At 35.2% G+C, this 23395-nt stretch overlaps 1 protein-coding gene across 1 annotated transcript in view; it reads left to right on the top strand.

Annotated features, from left to right (window-relative positions):
* The window catches only part of LOC149415653 (G protein-coupled receptor moody), a 221933-nt gene extending 198538 nt beyond the window's left edge, over positions 1-23395 (top strand). Inside the window, exon 3 of the mRNA XM_089642798.1 lies at positions 21874-23395. Within this exon, the coding sequence (XP_089498924.1) occupies positions 21874-23107 (1234 nt within the window). The 3' untranslated portion in view covers positions 23108-23395. The remainder of the gene's footprint in view (positions 1-21873) is intronic.

The raw sequence follows: 23395 nt of genomic DNA, 5'->3' as shown, positions 1-23395 counted from the left end.
TCATTCTCTTTTCCACTCATGTCTTTTTTACTCTTCCAATCATTCACTTATCACCTTATTTACTTTTCCGCTCCTTCGCTTTCCACTTATTCACTTTTCCGCTTATTCTCTTTTCCATTCATTCACTTTCTCACTTTTTTTCTTTTCCATTCATTCACTATTCCACTCTTTCACTTTTCCACTCATTCACTTTTCCACTCATTAACTTTTCCATTCATTCACTTTTCCACTCATTCACTTTTCCACTCATTCACTTTTCCACTCATTTACTTTTCCACACCTTCACTTTTCCACTCATTCACTTTTCCACTCACTCATATTTCCGCTCATTCACTTTTCCATTCATTCGCTAAGTCTTAATAAACTAATTGTATTTTAAAACTTTTAACACTAATTTCTTGTACTCACATTTTTAATTGTACGGTAGATAATAAAAACAATAAATATAAAAAATTATTCAAAAAGGTTTTATGTCTGTTTAGTAGGCTGTTTCGGCTAATATTCTTCCTGAGACAATATCAAATGCGTTCCACTACGTTATAAAGGTCATCAATGCGCCATTACATAAATATTTTGTGTGATATAAAAGACTTCTCCAAAAAATTCCACAATCTTTTGATCATTCAATTTTATTGGGACCAAATTCCTGAGATACGGCGGAGCCAAGGCTTATAAAATTACTATCTTACTATCCTGAAAAATCACGGGATTGGCCTAATTTTTGACCCATGAGTTTCAATTTTGAAAATGAGTGTAAAATATTTTTTCTTAAAATATTACATCATTAAGCAGGTACTTTAAAGCTTCTCCGAGTTCTTCGTATTCTTAACACAAGAGTTTAAGTTGTGAAAATTATACTTAAATTCAAAGCAAATCCCCGATTTATTGATACACATACAGACATCGCTGCAATCGAAATTAGTATTTATGATCATGATTTGAGAAAATCTTTTGCCTCGAAAATACTCGTACATACTTAAAACAGCTAGATATTTTATTGAAGTTAAAGAATGTACCCCGGCAAGGCAAGGGTCCAGGGTTCAATATTGTCTTCAATAATTAAATAAAAAATATATTATTGTAAACTCGTGAAAAATAAGTTCCATTTGAAAAAAAAACAAAGTTTCATCCTAGTTGTCTGTAAATTTACTTTGTTTCTTCTTGGGAAAAATGATTAATGTTTTATTTACTGTTCAAATATTGTTAGAATCAACTCTCAAACTACCCGTATGTGATATTTTATGTTTATATTTAGTATTTATTGATTAATTTATGTTTACTTCACACAAATGTTAATTTTAACCTCGAACAGGTTTAGTTTAGTGAGATTGATTTTATGTGAAAAATTATGATTAACGTACAATGAAAAACAAAATTAATACAGTACGAATGAAATCATAAAAGCTTTTTGAAATGCTTCCAGTTTTCTCTGGGATGAAAATCTCGTAAAATTCTCGTTATAAGTGTTTAGGCCTTCCGCTTCAATCCTCAAACACTTTTTTATTCGTGCCTCGTGATCTCCGCAGCACTGAAACTTTCAGCACACGCGACTCGGCGTTTGTGACGTCACGGGTGGTGACTCTTGTCCAGACCTAGCCACCGTAAACTGTCACAATCGCCACGGTCCGCCACTCCAGAGTCAGTAAACGGAACAATAACGCCGGGAGAACAGGAACGTAAAGGAGAAAAACGGAAACAGAATAGATAAAAGCAGAAATAATCGGGAGTCGTTAGAGCAAAGCGTTTTCTTATCTCCTGAAACACATACTAAACTTCAGGCGTGGGACCTATCCGTGCAGTCGCTGAGTCAAGCTATCTGCAGTATCTGTTTGTAACAAACCAGATTTTTATAACCATCCAGTGTTGCCAGATACGTGGTTTTTACCATGTTTTGTGGGTAATTCATTTTTCCCGTCACCAAAATCATGTACTTTTGAGGGGATACAAAACATTTTTGAGCATATGCCGCTTGGGGGAAATCATTCGCGTGTTATATATATTTTTAAATTACGTAACACAAACACTTTACTGCATGATTACAATTTTTTTGTATCCTTGTCGAAATATTATCTTTGTCAATTGTAGAATAAAATCATTCTATATTATTCCTATATAGGATCTCACTGTTAGCTTTTTTATTTACATTTATTATATTCTTAATTTCTGTGTTGTATTAGTTGATATTATACACGCTCATAAGAGCTCTTTATTATTTGTGCAATTCTTATTTAGAACTTTTCAACTTGAAATATACTTTCCTTATTATAAACCTACCTATAAGCATTTACTGTATACCTCATCTATCTTAAGTCAGTTTCTGATAGATAGAGTTAAATATAATTATTTTATTCATTTTTTTCTCTCCAATATTGTCTTACTCAATTTGGGTTGTTATTTACTCATATTTCTTATCCTATAAGTATCATATGTAAAAGCCGAAAGGCGTTAATTGTATACAAATAAATAAGTTAGGTAACTACCTACAAAGTTAAAGGCGAACTTTTTCTTCGTCATAAAAAAAAAATATATTTTTAATTGTTTTCTGTGTGTGGTGTAATTAATCTTTTTTAAATAATATTTGGGGCTATAATGGAAATGTTTATTGTGGCTAGAAATATCTTTCCGAGGCTTTAGGCGTTAATAAACTATTATAGATAATGTGCTGAGGTACCTACCTACCCCAGTTTCATCTCAAAAAGGTTCAGGTAAAACTTGTTTTTTATAACCTTAAAAATAGGTTACTATTTTGGTTATTTGTTTTTGGGGTGTTATGCCGTGTTGCGCTAACTCCTTCTTTAGCCAACGTTTCGGACAGCATTGCAGTGTCCATCATCAGGGCAGATGTGTTGAAAATTAAAAGGTTACTATTGTTAAAAATTGGGCGTTTTACCCCAGAAATAAGGTTTTTCATTCTTTTTAATATGGCATCACTAAATGGTAACCATCCAATGCAGCGTGAGATTTAATAAAAAAATAAAGATAATACTCCCTGTGTTGGCTTTCTTCTAATCTGCGCTTCGGACTGGAGGTTTGAATCTATCGTGAATCTATGTATTGTTATTTCTGTTCATGTAGTACTCACTTGTATAAATGTGCAGTTCACATTTATACAAGTGAGTTTTTCAAACATGTTAAACTTTTTGAATATTCACATTTGAACAACGTAAGCTACACTAAGGACGGGTTGTTTCGGAGAATTTGAACAATTCATCAAATTTCAACGTTCATTTTCGGGTTCTGTGAAAGACTTATTCAAGTTCTGTTTTTATATCATTGTAGGCTAGTTGCTTGACAAAACTGAAATAAAAACAGAACTTGAAAAAATCTTTCACAGAACTTGAAAATGAATGTTGAAATTTGATGAATTGTTCAGATTCTCCGAAACAACCCGTCCTTAGGACGGATTGTTTCACAGAATTTGAACAATTCATCAAAGTTAAATATTGATTTTCAAGTTCTGTGAAGGTTCTATTGAAGTTTTTTTTATCATTTAAGTTTTGTGAAACAACTGGCCAATAATGACATAATAACAAAACTTGAATAGTACCTTCATAGAACTTGAAAATCAACTTTGAAATTTTGAAGTTCATTTTCGGGTTCTGAGAAAGTCCAATTCAAGTTCTGTTATTACATCATTATCGGTTAGTTGCTTGACAGAACTGAAATAATAAGGAACTTGAAAAAACCTTTCACAGAACTTGAAATTATTTTCGATATTTGAAGAATTGTTCAAATTCTCCGAAACACCCGTCCTTAATTGATGAAAGAATTAAATTTAATAAAACTCTCTTATCGAAGAATTATATATTCATATTCATGTTCAAAATTGTAAATGGTGGTATAGTAACCTATATAACCTAACCTAACCTAACCTAATTGTATTTCATTTACTTACGAGAACTACTCGTCTAAATGAACAAAGTCTAAATGAACCCAAAAAATTCGTTCAATGTAACAATACCAGAACTGAGCGTTTTAAGCACTCGCTTGTACCCAGATTACATGAAGTTAGTAATAGTCACGCAGATGTAGATAGGTATAAGAAGGCTATAATTTAATTTATTTTCAATCAATATCAATTGAGCTTAAGTTTACTTATTTTTATGTACATTTTATACTTCGTTATGTCATTTTTCGATCAAATACTTATTCACTTAATTGTTTTTTTTTATCTTTATATCTAGAATGTTCTTGGGCTTGTATTTTACTGTGACTTGCAACATTGTTGTTTGTGGTTTCTTTAGAATTCGTGAAATAAAATTTTCTTGCGCTCGCCGGGATTTGAACCTGCAACATCCAGCTTGCTGATCGAGAGCCTTACCCTTCCACCAAGGAGGCCGTCAAAATCTATTCTCGTTCATACCTTTGAGTTAATTATTATTATTTATTTATCATCGAACGACGTTCATAGCATTACGTTTCTTTTGTTAAAAATTATACTCGACTTTTGTGGGGAATTTATATTTAACAAAGCATCACGCTGATAATCACACCGATTATAAAGTTAATTAAAGTATATTATTATTTTAAGTCATTAGATCATAAGTACTGTGTGGTCGCAATATTGTTTGTGATGGAATGTAATCAATATATCTAACTTATCAAATTGACATAACTACTCGGAATAGCTGGGCTGGTTAGAAGAGGTTAGAGTTATTGGGAAGAATTCTGACTTATCAGGTATCATTATAGGTCTTCTGAAACACGTCTTGTTGTGAATCGATATTCTGCCCCTCAGGGGATTGTAATCACTGCACAAGGCTTCCGTAATACAGGGTGGGGCAAAAGTAATCACCTGATGTTCTTTTGCCGTAATTTTTTTTATGATAAACTTCTGTACTGCTTGTTATTTCGCGTTTTTACGGAGTAAACCGATTCATGTCTTGTCGATTTGTATTTTTCGTTTGTAAAAATTTTATTTTTTGTTTTTTTTCTCATAAATGTCAAAACCGAATTGACAATTGGCGCTATTTGTAAAAGTTATAGCGTTTTCCAATAAGGTGATTATTTTTGCCCTACCCTTTAAATTCGATATACACACTGAGAAATCAAGTTCACTTTACCGGCTTTCTTAACAGACTGGTCAAATGTAAATATCACTGATGCAGGTATTCCACACTGTCAAACAGGGACAAATAATTGGGAAACAGATTGGGGTTGTGAATGCAGGAATATATGTGAGAGGGAGATGCATATAGTTGCGTCAACACACAATTTGGAAGAAATTTCGCTTAATTTCTGTACAGTACTAATTGTTTATGTAATCAAAACATGACATTGAAAGGAGGTACAATCGATTTTAAAAGTACATAATATAGTTGTACCTAATTGAATAATGCTTGTTTGTTGGCAAAGAATAATATAAGTTACATTATTTTATGAGCGAACAAAGCAATAATTGCAGCATTTAAAGTCAAATTTTTGCTGAAAATATTTGGCACCGAAAATCGCATAATTTCTTTAACATCTGATATTTGGCAAACTATAAACGAAATAAAACATAATTTCCAAGATCATTTTGTAAGCGTCGCAATATCTGGTGCTATTACTATCAAAAATGCAATTATCATTGTATGTAGTCAAGGGCGACAATTCGTTATTCAAAAGCCAGGTAGATCAAGGTCACATATTCAATAATGTGGGGTAGGTGACTTGTAACCATTTTCATATAATATAAGGTACATTATAGCCCCCTTGCCTGCCGAATGTTGAATTGCTTGCCCAAAAACCGGTAGCAATATAGTTCCCTTGCCTTTACACTATGCAAACAGGGGCCCCCTTGTGAGGTGTTACAAAAATAAGAAAGTCCATAAGCAAGTATAAGCAGTGGGCATTTCTCTCTAGAGATAGAACTGACCCAAGTTCTTCGTTAGTGCTTATTCCGATCAGTTCTTCTTGTCATATGATATCCGATTCTTCAAAGTTCCATTTCTATAGTCAAAAATTTCCTCAAACCTAGTTTTGCAGTCTGTATTAGATCTCAATATAAAAACGTACGAAAGATCAAATAAGTATATTATATAGTATTGTTAGTATTGTAATATTGTGTAATCATATCTATGTTACGTTTATTGTCAATAACGGAACGCCTGATGATGATGTTGATGTATTGGGGGTCCACTCGCGTGTACCCCCCATTTAAATCTCGTGTACCCCCATTTAATCTCGTTTACTCCTATTTTAATCTCATGGACCCCCATTTAAATCTCGTGTATCTTTATTTAAATCTTGTGAACCCCCATTTAAATCTCGTGGACCCCCATTTAATCTCGTGTACCCCCATTTTAATCTCGTGGACTCCCATTTAAATCTCATGTATCTTTATTTAAATCTTGTGAACTCCCATTTAATCTCGTTTACTCCTATTTTAATCTCGTGGACCCCCATTTAAATCTCGTGTATCTTTATTTAAATATCGTGTATCTTTATTTAAATCTTGTGAACCCCCATTTAAATCTCGTTTACTCCTATTTTAATCTCGTGGACCCCCATTTAAATCTCGTGTATCTTTATTTAAATCTTGTGAACTCCCATTTAATCTCGTTTACTCCTATTTTAATCTCGTGGACTCCCATTTAAATCTCATGTATCTTTATTTAAATCTTGTGAACCCCCATTTAATCTCGTTTACTCCTATTTTAATCTCGTGGACCCCCATTTAAATCTCGTGTATCTTTATTTAAATCTTGTGAACCCCCATTTAAATCTCGTGGACCCACATTTAATCTCGTGTACCCCCATTTTAATCTCGTGGACTCCCATTTAAATCTCATGTATCTTTATTTAAATCTTGTGAACCCCCATTTAATCTCGTTTACTCCTATTTTAATCTCGTGGACCCCCATTTAAATCTCGTGTATCTTTATTTAAATCTTGTGAACCCCCATTTAAATCTCGTGCACCCACATTTAATCTCGTGTACCCCCATTTTAATCTCGTGGACTCCCATTTAAATCTCATGTATCTTTATTTAAATCTTGTGAACCCCCATTTAATCTCGTTTACTCCTATTTTAATCTCGTGGACCCCCATTTAAATCTCGTGTATCTTTATTTAAATCTTGTGAACCCCCATTTAAATCTTGTGAACCCCCATTTTAATCTCGTGTACTCCCATTTAAATCTCATGTATCTTTATTTAAATCTTGTGGACCCCCATTTAAATCTCGTTTCCCCCCATTTTCATCTTGTTGACCCTTATTTTTATCTCGTTGATATGGATCTCCAGCAAATTGACCCCTGGGTGTCCAAGGGGTAGATATTTTTAATTACCTCGTGATAAAGCGCGAGAATAATATATCGGAACCTACAATTATGGTAAAACTGTTTCACTTTAGAAATTTAGAACACATTAGATTTCCATCAAGCAAAAATTTGGTGGAACTGTTTGAGAAAAATAGCCTGAGGTTTGCAAAATTCAGCAATAAAGCATTTTTTAGTACAAAAAATAAAATACTGCACATCACTGAATTATAATAGACAGAAACATTCCAATTTCGAAACGATGCGAAAAAATTGATCAAAACTAGATAAAGGCCGTGAAATAATACTCAATTACTCAATAACAATAAATTTACGTACAGGTAAGAAGTTATAGATAGCTTTTCCTGCACCTAGATATATTAAAAATGTTTTGATTTCAAAAAGGTTTTGTTAAACAAGTGTTAGGTATAGATTTCCAATTTAAGGTTTAGATAAAATAAACAGTAAAGCTTGTTCAAATTTGTAAAATATATGAATTTTCTCACCGTCTTCGCAAACTTTTTTCTTTTCTTTTCTTTTCCATATCGCGTAAGAGCCAGTTTCATGCCCATTCCAAGGATGAATAGAGTTGATCCGTAGAAATTGACAAACATGTATTCCGGTGCTTTATGTCCTTAGTTCCTTAATCCACATACTATTATTTTCCATTTGTGGAAGAAAAATCAATAATGGACTAGACGTGAAGACAGGAGCAAAATGGCGGTAAAAAAATACGCAGGAAATATTCAAAACTATCATTTAAAGCCCTTTTCTAAAAATTCTTAAATAATAATAAAATACATCGGTGTACCTTATTTAATATAAACTTCTTTCATTGATATTTATTTCGTACATAGTGTCTAAAAAGAAAGTAGGGTTTGCTGTAATCAGTTGTCGTGTAAATTGACTTATTAGTGTTAAAAGCTCCTTCGACTCATTTGCGTTCAGAAGGATTCGGGCGACGTAGACAGCCGCCACAATCCCCTTCCTACTTTCCGCACGGTAAAAATATTTCACACTAATATTGCAAGGAATATAGACTCTATTTATATACAACTCAATGGTCTGAGCAGAATGTATATCGGCAAGCAGAACAACAAAACTCCGTAGCTCTGTTTCGACTTATTCAAAATATTTATTGTACTCTACTTTTGTACTATTTTAATCTAGTAATCTATTAATTTTAGTAATCTACTATTTTTAATTTACTTATTTACTAATATTAGTATTCTAGTAATGTACTAATATTAGTAATATACTATTTTTACATCTTGCGTTGTGGAGTATTTTGTTTTTGTGATGTTATTTGCCCATTTAGATGTTCTTTGTTTTAAAATTAAAATAAAAATGTAAAAACCCAGCTGGGCATGAAATGTTAAATTTTATTTGAACTCTCCCGACCACTTTAACTAGACTCATGTCCATATTATGGTAGTAAATATAACTAAACATTGTTAAACATTATTTGACTCATTGTTGCTTTAATAAATAATATTATTTGCTCTAATTCGCTTCAACTGAATTGCGGCACGTTCATACATTTTTTGTAGTTTTACAAAATATCTTGACATATAGATTTTCTGTTATTTTTCAACAACGATATATGTGTTATTTTGTATTGGACAGTAAAAGCACCATAAATTTCTCGGAAGTCAGTAGGGTTGGGCGGGGCTAGTTGAACCAAGGGGCTAGTTGGGCCACGCCAATATCTTCGGAGCCGAAAGACTTACGAAGAATGCTGAACATGTTCTAGCAAGCTACAAGTGTGGGGACCGCGCCACCAAGCATTCAGTGGGCACATGGCACCCGTAGCGTGTGTACGGGGATTTTGTGTGATTTTTGTTCCAAAAGTAAAAAAACACGATCGACTGCTTTTTTTTAAATAGATACTAAGGAAAAAGATACCAAGTCAAGGTAAGTCAATTTGAAATTGGTGTTTACTTAACTATATCTTGTCAATTGTAAAATTGTAATACATTTAGTGGTATATGAGTTATCCGATGAAATTTGTAATAAAACATGGGTGGGGCTAATTGAACCATTTGGTTCAACTTGCCCCATTCAGATTCCTTACTGTAATTTTATACGTAGTGCATTCATTTCACTCATCAACACATCAATAATACCGATTTTTTAAACTTTCTAGATGCGTACACGGTATACCGACAACAGGCAAAGGGAATGTTTCTCCCAATATCAACAACAATACTGTAGCATCTACATCTAAAAGTGGCGTTTACTTTTCATCTGAAACCGTTAGACCATTTCCAAAGGCAAGGCCTAAAACAGCTGCAAACAGCGAGGAAGAAAAGAAGAGCTGCTATTTTAACAGACACTCCTGAAAAGGATTCTGTTACCAAAGAGCAATCTAAGAAGCAAAAGACAGGAACAGATAAGGCAAAAAAGAAGGCAACTAAGAAAAAACTCTTCACATTGTCAGACTCATCATCCGACAATTGTGCTTGCCTAATTTGTGATTTATTCAGAGAGCTTTCCAGGAGAAGATTGGGTTCGTAGTCACGCCTGTCTAAAGTGGGCACACCAAAAGTGCACATCTGGAACTATTCCAATGTACATTTACCGATTTTATCGATTAAATAATTCTAAGAAAACTTACCTGTTTTATTATAATTGTTTTTTTAGATAAAATAATCGTTCTATTACCTAATTCTGTATTCTTTCATTATTTCAATAAATTTACTTTAATAAGTATCTTATTTTGTTTTATTAAACCATGAGTGTGAATGATAATACATATATGACACTATATTGTTCAACAAGCCCCGTGGGGTGGTTCAACTAACCCCACCTATGAGGCAAGTTGAACCATTTTCTCCTTCTGCGTGAAAATTAAAATATCTTGCATAAGGTCAACGTACTTTATCATTTCATGAATAACATTATAAAGCCAGATAATGAAGCTATCTTAATAAATTGAAAAAACAAAAATAACTATAAGAGTTTCGACTCTTTCGGGTCAAATTAGCAAAATCGTGTTCAACTAGCCCCGCCCTACCCTACCTGCGCCCCTGCTCGCAAGCTCTATAGATAAGTCTTTAAATCTGATGAAACTGTTACAAGGAAGCGATAAAAGGAAAACAAGAAATAATTGCACAAAGGGTAACAATTATTTTATAAGCAATAATTATTAGCCTGAAACACTCATCCACATTGAAAAATCTCCTGATAAAAGATATATGACGCCAACGGGACTTGAATCTGTGTCCTCTCGATTTCCGGTCGACTGCTCTTCGTTCAGACACGGGTTCAAGTCCCGTTTGCGTCATGTATCTTTTATCAGGAGATTTTTCAATGATAATTAGTGTTTCAGGCTAATAATTATTGCTTATAAAATAATTGTTACCCTTTGTGCTATGCATAAAAAATCTTGTCTTAAACATTAGTTTACCAAAAAAATAATAAGAAATTATTGATTTTTCGGAATAACTTTATTGAGCAAAACCTCAAATTGTAATATTTAAATATTGAAGACAATATTAGTGATTTTTAAACGAAAATCTGAAACAGAAAAATCAGAAAAGGAAACGGTCACATCTGGGACTCGAACCCAGGACCCTTGTCTTTCCGGGACAATGCTCTACCAACTGCGCTAATGGGACCCTATTCCCCTCGGTCACTTTTCCTGGGTTCGAGTCCCAGATGAGACCGTTTCCTTTTCTGATTTTTCTGTTTCAGATTTTCGTTTAAAAATCACTAATATTGTCTTCAATATTTAAGAAATTATTGGTTTGAATTTCGCAAAACCTTTGTCAAATACTGCAAAAACATTGGTGTTTACAACCCTTAAAAAATATTTTACTATGTAACTTTGTTAAAGGTGACACAATACACTAAAATGAAGTCGGAATCATAATGAAGTGATTGAAGAAGCCGTCTAAAAAATATTCGGCGCGCGGCCCGGCTTATTGGACGGTATTACAGTCTAATTTGCCCTAGCAATTTTTTTGTAAATTTTTCAAAACATTTTTCATAAAATATTTTAATGGTGACGTACTGTTTTTACTAAACTTAGATATGGGTCTAAAAAAGATACTATTGTTACGAATTCGTCGGAATTTGAATGAATATTCAAATGTGAACCTCCAGCAAACTCCCGTTATTAGAGTCTTCCTTCGCCATTGCTATTGTCTCTTTCGGGCGTCTTCGACTTCATCCACCATTCACTACTGTATACCACAATGTTACTGTTCAAAAACTACATTACATAGACTTTAATTCCACTCCGTATCTCATTCCAGTGCAGATATATTGCGTTAAGTATTCCTCGAGCGTCCCTGACTTATTCTATTCAATCCACCCTCTCAACACTTCTGACACTAATAAAAACATTTTTAGAAATTTTTAGCGACATCTGTCGACTACTTTTCGAGTTTTGCTTCACTAGCTGACGTTTACCCGGAGTTGCTCCACTTTTCTCTTCTTTCTATAAAGACAATATGCATGTATGTTTTCTATAAATATAATATGTTTTCACTGTCAAATAGAAAATTTCAAATCAATGATAGTGAAAACATAACCCTATCAAAATCCGTTGCGTAGTTTAGAAGAACGAAGCCCAAAAACAGACAGACGTGGATAGCAACTTTCTTTTATACTATTAAGAGATTAGAGATTTGAAGTAACTAATACGAGGATTGCAACAATAACATTTGGCTGTCATCAGTTGTTTTGTTTTGCTCTATCTAAAATTAATTTTTTACCATTCTTTTTTGTTTTCTGGCAAAAAAAAAGTGTAGTGTGTTGTGCCTTGAGGTTTCTTCTCCCTCCTGATCTTCCAGGAGTCACTTTTCGCTGCTGATTTCCAGATATTTATAAACTTTTTTACTTCTGTCATTTTTCATACTATTATTGTAGTTGTTTACTGTTGTGAATAATGGAGGAAGATTTCCCTCCTGGACCCCCTACAAAGCCCCCAGATCCCTCTCCAGACCCCCCAGACGGGGAAAATGTAGAAATTTCTGACAGTGATTCTGTCATCTTGACTTCTACCAAAAAAAGGAAATTTACTCCTTCTTCCCCAATAAAACTTGACTCGCCTTCGACTTCACTGTCCCCACCAGCACTTTCTCAACTTCCTCCAACAAACTTTTATTCTCCTCATTCCCGTGGCCCATTCATAGCATACGCCCAAAAAACTGAGCAAGGAAAAACCATCCACCCTCTTGAATTTGGCAAATTCCTATCAAATAGCAAGAATCTTTCAATCAAACCTGGAGGTGTAAAAGCCGAGGGTCGCTTCCGAATCTCCGTCGAATTCCTCTCAGGGCCAGCTGCCAACAGTTTCATCAAAAATATCTTCATTTCATCTAATTCAAAGTTCAAGGCATATATCCCTACTTTTAATGTCACTCGCATGGGCCTGGTCAGAGGTATCTCGACCGATCTGTCCATCCAAGAAATTCTGTCTTCACTTTCAACCCCCCAACACATTGGCAATCCCATAAAAGCCAGGAGGCTAAATTACAAGGACTCCTCTGAGGGTATAATTACCTGGAAGCCCTCCCAATCTGTTGTTATCACCTTTGAAGGTCAATCTCTTCCCTCCCATATATATTTATTCTTCAACTCATTACCAGTTGAAATGTATACATATCCCACCACTCAATGTTTCAATTGCTGTCGTTTTGGTCATACCAAAGCTGCATGCAGATCTCAACCCAGATGTTTTAAATGTGGAGAAAACCACGCAGCTGACCAATGTCCTTCTTCCTCCTCACCTAAATGTTTTAACTGCTCAGGCTCACATACAGCTATCAACACATCTTGCCCAGAACAATCTCGCCAAAAAAATATTAAAATTTCTATGGCCTCTGAGAACTTGTCTTTTCTGCAGGCTTCTAAATTATTCCCGCCTGTCAAAAAATCATTTGCTGAGGCTTTATCCAGCAACTCCTCATCCAACCCTCTTCCCTCCACTACAACAACTTCTTCTCGTTCAACTAAATTCACATACAAAAACGCTATCTCTAAACCGGCTCCTGGATACGATCAGCAACAACACAACTCACTGCTCTTAAATCCCAATGGTTCACCTCTTTCAAATGCCACAAATGGGTGTGCAAATAATTATAATCCGTCCTCAATGAACTCTCTTAAACTTTCTGAAAAACTCTCCCAAGACAATTCTTCATTTATCCAAACTCTTATTATTCTTCTAATTGACCTTATTTCTTCTCAAACTAATCTACCGTCCAACGCTGCTACTATTATTTCCACATTAAAATCATTTATTCAAAATGGCTCTTCAGGATGTCAGAATACTTCAGTGGAATAGCCGAAGTGCTATTTCTAACAAATCTGATCTCCTTAACCTATTAAATTCCAACTTTATTTCTTTGGCTGCTATCTCGGAGACTTGGTTTACTCCATCCACCCACTTTAATGTGGGAGGGTATTCCTGTCTCCGCGACGATCGCCCGGAAGGTTCGGGCGGCGGTGCTGCCCTTTTTATTAAAAAATCCATATCATTTTCCCCAATAAATAATATCAAACCCCCCAATGCTGACTTCCAAATGGTTGCAGCTAAAATAAAGGACACATCCTTTATTTCAGTCTATCTTCCCCCAACAGCCCACTTCAATAAACAAACTTTGTTGCAAATTGTAAGTCAACTAAGCCCTCCTTTCTTTATATTAGGCGATTTTAATGCCCATTCCCCCGTCTGGGGTTCTGCTTTCTCCGACCGAGATGGTCGAAGTGTGATGGATTTCCTAGATCAATCCAACCTTTTCCTTTTGAATGACGGATCTCCTACTAGGATCTCACGCCCCAGCACAAACCCCAGTGCAGTGGATCTCTCGATATGTTCTACTAGTCTGGCTTCTCTCTCCTCGTGGGTGGTGTCCCCCGACCCTTGCTCCAGTGATCATTTCCCGATCATCATTACTTATCAAACTTCTTTCCAATCAGACAAGTCTCATATTTCGACAAAGATTAAAACGAAACACACCAAATGGGATGAATTTAACTCTCATATGGACAAGTTCCTACTAAATTCACCCGCCACCGATATATTTTCCGTCAAAGATGATTATAATAACTTCAAATCAATGCTCATAACTGCAATAAATAAATCAAATCCTCCCCCTAAAACTAAATCTCTCAAAAAACTCCCTCCAACTCCCTGGTGGGATGAGGAATGTTCCAAAGTAGTAAGAATTCGGAAAGCTAAATCTCTTTCCTATCGTTACAATATGACTATGGAGAACTATCTTATATACAAAAACGCTGAATCCAATGCCAAAAGGGTATTGAGGTCAAAAAAAAGATCCGGGTGGTACAACTTTTGCAGTTCAGTATCTCCGAACACTCCAATTTCGGAAGTTTGGTCTATGATCCGAAGATTTCGATCCTCCTTCAGTTCACCATCTCCTCGAGCGTCTCATTCTAAATGGATAGATGAATTCTTGGACAAAATTGCCCCCCCTTCTGTTCCTAACTTAGATGAAATAACGCCCATCTATAATACTCCCATGTCTAATCATTGGCTAGACTCTCCATTCACCTTAATTGAGCTAAAAAATGGTTTATCAACAGTCAAGGACTCATCTCCAGGCAGAGATGGTATACCTTACAGCATAATCAAAAATAGTAATGATAATGTTCTAAACCACTTCTTAAGCATCTTAAATAAAATCTTCCAGACTGGTATAATGCCTGATGACTGGAGTTCTCAAATAATCATCCCTATTTTAAAAACAAACAAATCTCCAAATTTTGGATCCAACTACAGGCCAATCGCTCTTTCATCCACCCTCAGTAAACTTTATGAAAAATTAATTAAAAACCGATTAGAATTTTTTGTCGAGAGTAAACAGCTTCTCTCTCCATCTCAATTTGGATTTAGGAAAAAAAAATCCACTCAGGATAACCTTGCCATCATCAGCACTGATATTAATTTATCAATTTCTAAACAGGAAGTTTGTCTTGCCGTCTTTATAGATATAGAAGGCGCCTTTGACAATGTTTCCATCCCAATCCTGAAAAAAAAACTTCTAGGCCTTGGCCTTCCCCCCATGTTTGTCCAATCAATTATTAATCTATTTCTAGATAGAAAAATTTTCATTGAACTTCCAGATATTTCTCCTCAAAGTAGGTCTATTTGGAAGGGTTTACCACAAGGCGATGTATTGTCCCCCTTACTGTATAATATATACACATATGATATGCATGTCACTATTCCCCCACAAATAAAAATTATCGAGTTCGCAGATGACATAGCTTTCTTCTTATCATCCAAAATCATCCCTCTTGCCGTCAAATATCTTAACGAAGCCATGAATGCCCTTTGCACATGGCTCACGTTACATGGTCTTGAACTTTCAATCCAAAAGACTCAGTGTGTCACCTTCTCAAACCGCCATAAAAACCCCCCCGTTCAAATTTTATTTAAAAATTCTCCAATCTCCAACGCTTCTGAAGTAAAATTTTTGGGAGTAACATTTGATAGGAAACTTAAATGGTCTTCCCATATTAATAATTTAGTTACTAAATGCGAAAAAAATTTAAATATCATCAGATCATTATCTGGCGTTTGGTGGGGAGCTCACCCTACTTGCATTAAGTTGCTTTACAATGCACTTATTCGAAGCCATCTCGACTATGCCTGCCCACTTTTTAGTACTGCCTCAAAAAATGTACTTAATAAATTAGACAAAATTCAATCTAAATCTTTGCGAATAATAACTGGAGCGATGCAATCGTCACCCATCAATTCCCTTCAAGTAGAATGTTCTGATCCTCCTCTTTATTTAAGGCGTCAACTATTTGCTGACAAATTTGTTCTTAAATGTTTAAATTCTAAATGTCATCAGGTTATCCCCAGCGTCTCTTTGTTCATTGACTCAAACCATTCATCTACAATCAGAGCTTCAACTAAACCTATTCCTGACATCTGTAAAAATTTTAAGTCTCTCTCAGAGCTCCACATCATCCAAAATGATCTACTTCCCTTATACAAACTAAAATATAGTCACGTCACCCTATCCCCAACAATATTAGAAGGGATCGGAATCTTTAAAAGTCATTCCAATCTCCCGGCCCGAACTGTCAATAATATGTTCAATGACATTATTTTATCTAAATGGCCCAACTTTTCTCTTTTATTTACTGATGGATCCAAATCTCCCGACTCTCCTAACTGTGGTATAGGTATTAACGTTTACCACAATAATTCTAATGATAGAATATTTCATTCAATTTCAAATCAATTTTCAATATTTTCAGCTGAGTGCATTGCAATAATAGAATCTCTCAAATATATAATCAAAAATAATTTTGAACATTCCCTCGTTCTCTCTGACTCTCTCAGTTCCCTCCAAAAACTTAAATCCAGTCCTCTTCTTCATCCTGATGATCATTTTGTATGCCTTATTCGAGTGATGATAGCATCCATTCAAAGCTCTGGTAAATCTGTAACTCTGATTTGGATTCCTGGACATGTTGGTATCATGGGTAATGATATTGCGGATGCCTTGGCAAAACAAGGAGCGTCCAACCCTGTTGTTACCCTCGTAAACCACATTCCCTTATCTGACATTTTTTCCATCATCAAAGAAAGATCCCGCAATGTTTGGTCAGAGTATTGGCACATTGCTAGTCAATCCAAGGGAGCCTGCTATGCCTCAATACAAAGGACTATACCATCAAAACCGTGGTTTCAGCAATTCCCTCATTTTTCCAAAAAAGAAATTTCTTCACTCATTCGAATGAGGATCGGTCATTGTTCCGTTCCTTCCCATCTTTTTAAAATTCACGTCCTTGACTCCCCAGATTGTACATTCTGTGGTCTAGAAGTGGGAACTTTAGATCACATATTTTTTGGTTGTCCCTCTCTAAACAAATATCCTCTCTTCTATCAAGCCTTAACTAAAATTGCCTCCCCTCCATTCAACATTTCATCTCTTTTAAGTCTGAACTCGACTCCAATTTTCATTATAATTTTGAAATTTGCCTATTTAAATAAAATTAATATTTAAATTCACCTTTCAATACACCTTTCTCAATAATTTTAAATGATGGCCAAGAACACCCTTGAAGGGTGAAAGCCAGAAATAATGGAAAAAAAAAAAGTAACTAATACATTTATTTAGACATTGTAAATATTAAACAAATCTCTTTTCTAAATAAGCCGATAGGAATGTATTTCAAAACATGACAAAAGAGCTTCATCAACAACACCTTTTCAACAATTACATTCCTACAACGGTGAAACAATTCAAACGAAACATCAAACGTAAAATTGCTTACACAAACATATCAATTCTGCTTTGCCGCTGCCACAAAGTAATAAATGCAACGCCATTGGTTTACTCGTTCAAAAACATAAAAAAATGAAATACCTGCATAGAGTCTGCGGTCTGTCTGGAAGATGAAAATAGCACTGTTGATACCTTCTTTTTTTTAAATTAGTAAAAACGGATTCAAGTACAGGGTTTTTCAATAAGAGGTGTTATTCTTAATACCCCGCAATTTCGGTAGATGTTTCTTTTGAACCTGTCATTTTTTGACATTTGACAAGTAGAAACTACACCATTAATAAAAATGGAACGATACACGCTTCAACAACGTATTGAAATTATTAAAATTCACTTGAATGAATCAAATTCAAATCATCTTGAGTGATGAGGCCCATTTCCACCTCGGTGGCTTCGTCAACAAGCCAAATTGTCGCATCTGGGGCTCGGAAAACCCAAGAGTTATTGTTGAAAAGCCTCTCTATCCTCAACGTGTGACTGTTTGGTGCGGTTTATGGTCCGGCGGAGTCATTGGACCTTACTTTTTCGAAAATGAGGCTGGAGCAACAGTTACGGTGAATGGATTACGTTATTGAGAAATCATGATTAATGATTTTTCATGGCCAGAATTGAATGGTATTGATCTGGACAACGTTTAACAAGACGGCGCTACGTGCCACACAAGCAATGAAACTATTGATCTTTTACGATTGAATATCAAAATAACACCTCTTATTGGAAAACCCTGTATTATCGGAAATACTAATTTCGGTTTTCGATGCGTGAAGTGACATATTCCTGCGCCAAATTATTCACGCGCCAAATTATTCACGTTGCTTGTAAATTTTCAAAATTGGAACCAATTATGTGAGTTCATGCAAGCGATATAGTAGGTACCTACCTTTAATCAGAAAATTATTTTGTGTTTTACTAACCAATAAATCTGTTTTTGACACTATATTTATTTGTTTAAATTTTTGATAGATTTCGTGATTATTATGGTTAACTAACGCTAACGGTGGCCATTATAAAAGTTAATTTTTGATCGAATCTGATGAAAAATTGACAATATTTGTTTTTGAAAGGCAATCCCGAGGCTAATTTAAAACATACTTTCAGCTTCATAAATCGTACAATTATAACATTTGATGATTTTTAAAATCTTTCAATTTTAATTAATGTTTGAGCAAAATAGTTTTAGACCGCGAAATCAAAAATCCACGTCAGTAGCAAATTACGTAAACGTTCTAAACAAACATCCAAATGTGAGAAAATGGCTGTCAAAAAAAATTATTAAGTTTCGGTACAAAATACAACAACCCTTTTACGGGTCACAAAACGTTATTTCATCCGCGGTTTTCCTGGGGATATATTTAACGTTTCTTATAGTTGACTCAAAGACCAATTTCCCTAAACAAAGCAACCGGGCTAATTTATTAGTGGACGTTTAGCGTAACTCATTTTTCTCCCCGACGCCATTGTTCATCCAAAGCCGGATTTTGTCGGCAATGGTGGAAATCTAAGGGGAACGGTTGCGCGGCCCTTTTCATACAAAACTTAAATTTGGATTTGAGATCAAAATACTTAACCAAACTAATAATTATTTTTACAATCAAAAGATATTGTTGAAAAATAACTACATCCTGTCTAATTATCTGAAGCAGCAGAAACACAAAAAACTATGAGCTCTCGCGTCATGAATTTTGAAAAGATAATTGAATTTCACCGTCAGCTGTCTGTGTTATTTAAATCAAGAGCTAATGAGCTTTGAAATACCATTTTAAATATCAACACATAAAACAAGACTAAAGGATATGATTTGAGATTTTCACGGAGATTTTTATCGTGATTAATATTTGAGTTATTATTACGTGTTTCGTTTCCTTCTTCTTTGGCCAACGGTTCGGACAGCGTTATAGTTTCCATCATCGGGGTAGATGTCCATCATATAATTACCCAAACATTAACCACGATAAGATACCATTTTGTTCGTTCAATATTTTTCAATCAATTTCTCGGGCGAAACCAGATACTAATGAAGTAGTTCTAGTTTTAGTTTCCCTTCTAGTATGTATTATTGTAACAATTTTAGTAAGGTTTCAGGCTACAATTCTGTTATAACTCTTATACCATGTTAGCTGATATTTTTAATATGCATAGGCATAGATATAATACACTAATTAAGAAGTGAATATTTTAACAAGGTTACTACATAACAGGTTTTTTGTGTCTTCTTAATTTCTAATAATAATAATATTTGGCTAATTTATATAGCGCCGTTTTCATAAGAAATCACCTCAAGGGCGTATTCTATACTAATGTATATTCTTTTTTTCTTTTGCCTTATTATATAATATTATATTTTTCATGTTTTAATTTTTCTTTTCTAAACTGTCAATAACTATTATCTATGTTAATGGAAGTTTTGCCGAAAATTCTAAATAAATAAATAAAAAAATTATAAAACTCAGTTTATTTCGTAGAACATAAAGATGACCCGTCACAGTCACACCTTTGCTTTTATTGTAATCTATAATATTATTACGCTAACGTCTGTCGTACGCACTCGCTCCACGTACAGCTACAAACAGGAGTGCTGCCATCTAGTAGTATTTAGTAGACCAGTAAATGAACGATACAATCAAAGATCTATCTAAACATACATACGTTGAATGTAGGATACAAAACAGCAATTAGATAACTTTAGTTTGTTGGGTAGAATCGAAAAATCGATTCGATTCAAGTGACGTTATTTATAAAAGGCAGCGGTTGAAAACCAAATCTATGCGTCGTGTTCCATGCCACCAAGAAAAGACTGAAATGAAAACAACAAAATGGCGCCAAACTGTCTCACACCATGTATTTTGATTTCATTTTAAATTACACAAAGTTTCAAGAAATTTGTAAGTTGAAAAAAGAGTTTGTAAATTCCCAAAAACCTTTGATAAATCACTTGCCAGAATGTTAAATGAAAAACTCTTTCCTTACACAATTTTTTTTGTGACTTGCACCAATTTGTAAGTCCGTATTTTTCAATTCAAATTTAGAATTTCGAATTTTCACTTCAAATTTAACTTTGAAAAGTACTGATTTCGAGAAGATATATTTATTATTATTATTTGTTTTTTTTTATGTATATTTAACATTTCATAAGACCTTGGGGCTTTTACATTAGGTTACATAAAATGATTAAAATTTTAATACAAGTTTCAAGTGGTAATAAAACATAAATAAAATATGTGAAACTGCACGAGTCCCAACCGTCTTCTATGATATATCTATGGCATCCCCAATTGGTGTATGGTGATGCTGAAGGTATTGGGGAGGGGCAGGAGATGAGAAAGGGGAAGGTAGTAAGTATCTGGCTATTCATATCTGGTCACCAAACACGGCCAAAGCCATTTCAAGCAACGTTTCAATTCTGACTGGTGGTCTTACACCAAGGCAAACATACTTTATATTATTTTTAATTATTAAATTGTGAAATAAAACTTATTAATTAAAAAAAAATCAAATATAATTTACTTGCGCACGCCGGGATTTTTTGAACCCGCATCTTCAAGCTTTTGTTGAGAGCCCTACCCATCAACCAAGCAGGCCATTGCATGCATTAATTACTTACATTTATATGGTTCACAAATTAGATTACAAAATATTTGTTACTATAAGAAATAATATTGTGATGTGAAGTAATTGTTTATGTATGTTTTAACATCGAATTTGTCATGTTAAAAACGTCCATGTCATTTGTGTACGTATTCGTTTGTTTAAACTACTCGTATGTAGTTGAGGAATTGACGAGTTCGCTTCATAATTTGTTTGTGAATGGTGGCATTGCAAAAGGTCCTTGTGCCTAGTGTGTCGAGTTGGTATTCTTATGTTGACTAGACTAAAGAGTTCACCACGCCATTAAATGCCGGCTGCTTGTTAGTTAGTGTTTTTATTTAACTACTTCATTCTGTTTATTTCACAAATATTTGCATGACATGGTGTCATGCCTTCTTATCATACAGTGATTCCGAATTAACCCCCTCTGGTGTCGCTAGAGAGATCCAAGGGGGCGGTATAGACGGTAGATACATTATAGGGGAGATGAGGATAATAAAGGGGGTCCGACAGCTCGTCTTTTACAAAAAAAATGCATTATATTAATTAAATATTTATAATATTCGGTTGCTAAATATTTCCAAAGTTTTTAATAATATTATCGATAAAAAAAACTCTTAACATTTTCCTTGATGATTATGTATATTATGGGTATTTAAGAAAAAAATATTTGCAATGGGGCGGTGAGTCAAATTAGTTTGGAAGATCCATTCCTCATAATGTTGGCTTTCGATAAGATATTGTATTAAAATATATTATTTTGTTTCCAGATTATACCGAAGACGATATCTCGGCCTGATGGTGGCCAGCACGTGGGCCTGCGGCTTCGGGGCCTTGGCGGCCACGTGGTTCGACTCCTGGGGCAGGTTCGGCCTGGACCGCCAGATCGGCTCCTGCTCCATCCTGCCCGACCACCACGGCCGCTCCCCAAAGGAGTTCCTCTTCGTCGTGGCCTTTGTCCTGCCCTGCCTCGCCATCGTCATCTGCTACGCGAGAATCTTCTACATAGTTAGAAAGACAGCCCTCCAATCGAGGGGAAATAAATCTAATGGAAGGAAGTACGTTCCCAGCACCCCCAGTTGTCAAGTGAGCAATATAGACCACTCCGCTATATCAATAGACACCACTTTACAGATGAAACACCTCGGCAAATTTAAGAAAAATACTTTCTTAAGTCCGGAAGACTCCGCGCTGGGCTCCTTGTCCACCGCCACCACGGGGGGAGAAAAGTCGTCAAGTCTTACGATGGACAAATCGACTCCCACGGGAGAGAAAAACGAAGGCTATCTCGAGTCCTCGATCGCGTTAAAAGAAAACGGAACGACCGAAATTAACAGCAACTATAATAAAGATAACCACAGAAGATCATCGGAGCTTAATGTTAGAATAAACCAAAATCTTCCAGATCCTAATTTGCTGTCGGCGCCTAATGCGATGCTTAAACCCTATACGGAAAAGAAATCAAAAAAAATTATATTGGAGCCGTCGAGTTCTTCCGGAATCGATACATACGATGATCCAGATAATACTTCAATGAGATCAAACACCCCTACTTCTCTGGACTCGTCTCCCACGCAGGGAGGCAGGAAGAAGTCCAAAGGAAACAGGTTCACCAGCATCCAGTCCTTGTCTCGGGTGACGTCTGTGTTCAAGTCGGACAAGAACCCTCTGGGGGGGCGCGGCCACCGCCGGAGATGTAAAGCCCCGCTGCCCATCTCCAGTGGCTGCCCGGGCAAGATGACGAGCAAAGACAAGAAACTCTTGAAGATGATTCTTGTCATATTCATATCATTCCTGGTGTGTTACCTCCCCATAACCATCACGAAGCTGTTCCGCGAGTTTATGGATATCCGAGCCCTCAACATAGCGGGATACATCCTCATCTATCTGACGACTTGCATCAACCCGATCATTTATGTGGTCATGTCATCCGAGTATAGGCAAGCCTACAAGAACCTGCTCATGTGCAGAGGATTCAGCCAAGATCTACCGAGGAGAGCCTGACCCTCAAAGATAAGTAAAAAATCTAACCCCTGAAAAAACCAAAGATTTTCGAAAATCGCCACTAGCGTTTAGTGTAAAAACATTTACCAACAAATATCTGTTTTTTGTATTACTACGTAGGAACTATCTATCAATACACACAGTGCATTGTGTTTAAGTTGAATTGAGTCAATTTTAATAATTATGACAGAATAATGTATATTATAATAAAAATACCCTTAAATAAGCCATATTATTAATAAGAACATCGAAAGAATAATTAACTGCGACTTTTTCAGATAAATTAAA

This window comes from Hesperophylax consimilis, chromosome 18, assembly GCF_061612785.1.
Source record: "Hesperophylax consimilis isolate HC1 chromosome 18, BYU_Hcon_1.0, whole genome shotgun sequence".
In the NCBI taxonomy this organism is placed as follows: Eukaryota; Metazoa; Arthropoda; class Insecta; order Trichoptera; family Limnephilidae; genus Hesperophylax; species Hesperophylax consimilis.
Note: the sequence above shows the minus strand (reverse complement) of the source record. Positions and strands in the feature narration are given on the sequence as shown.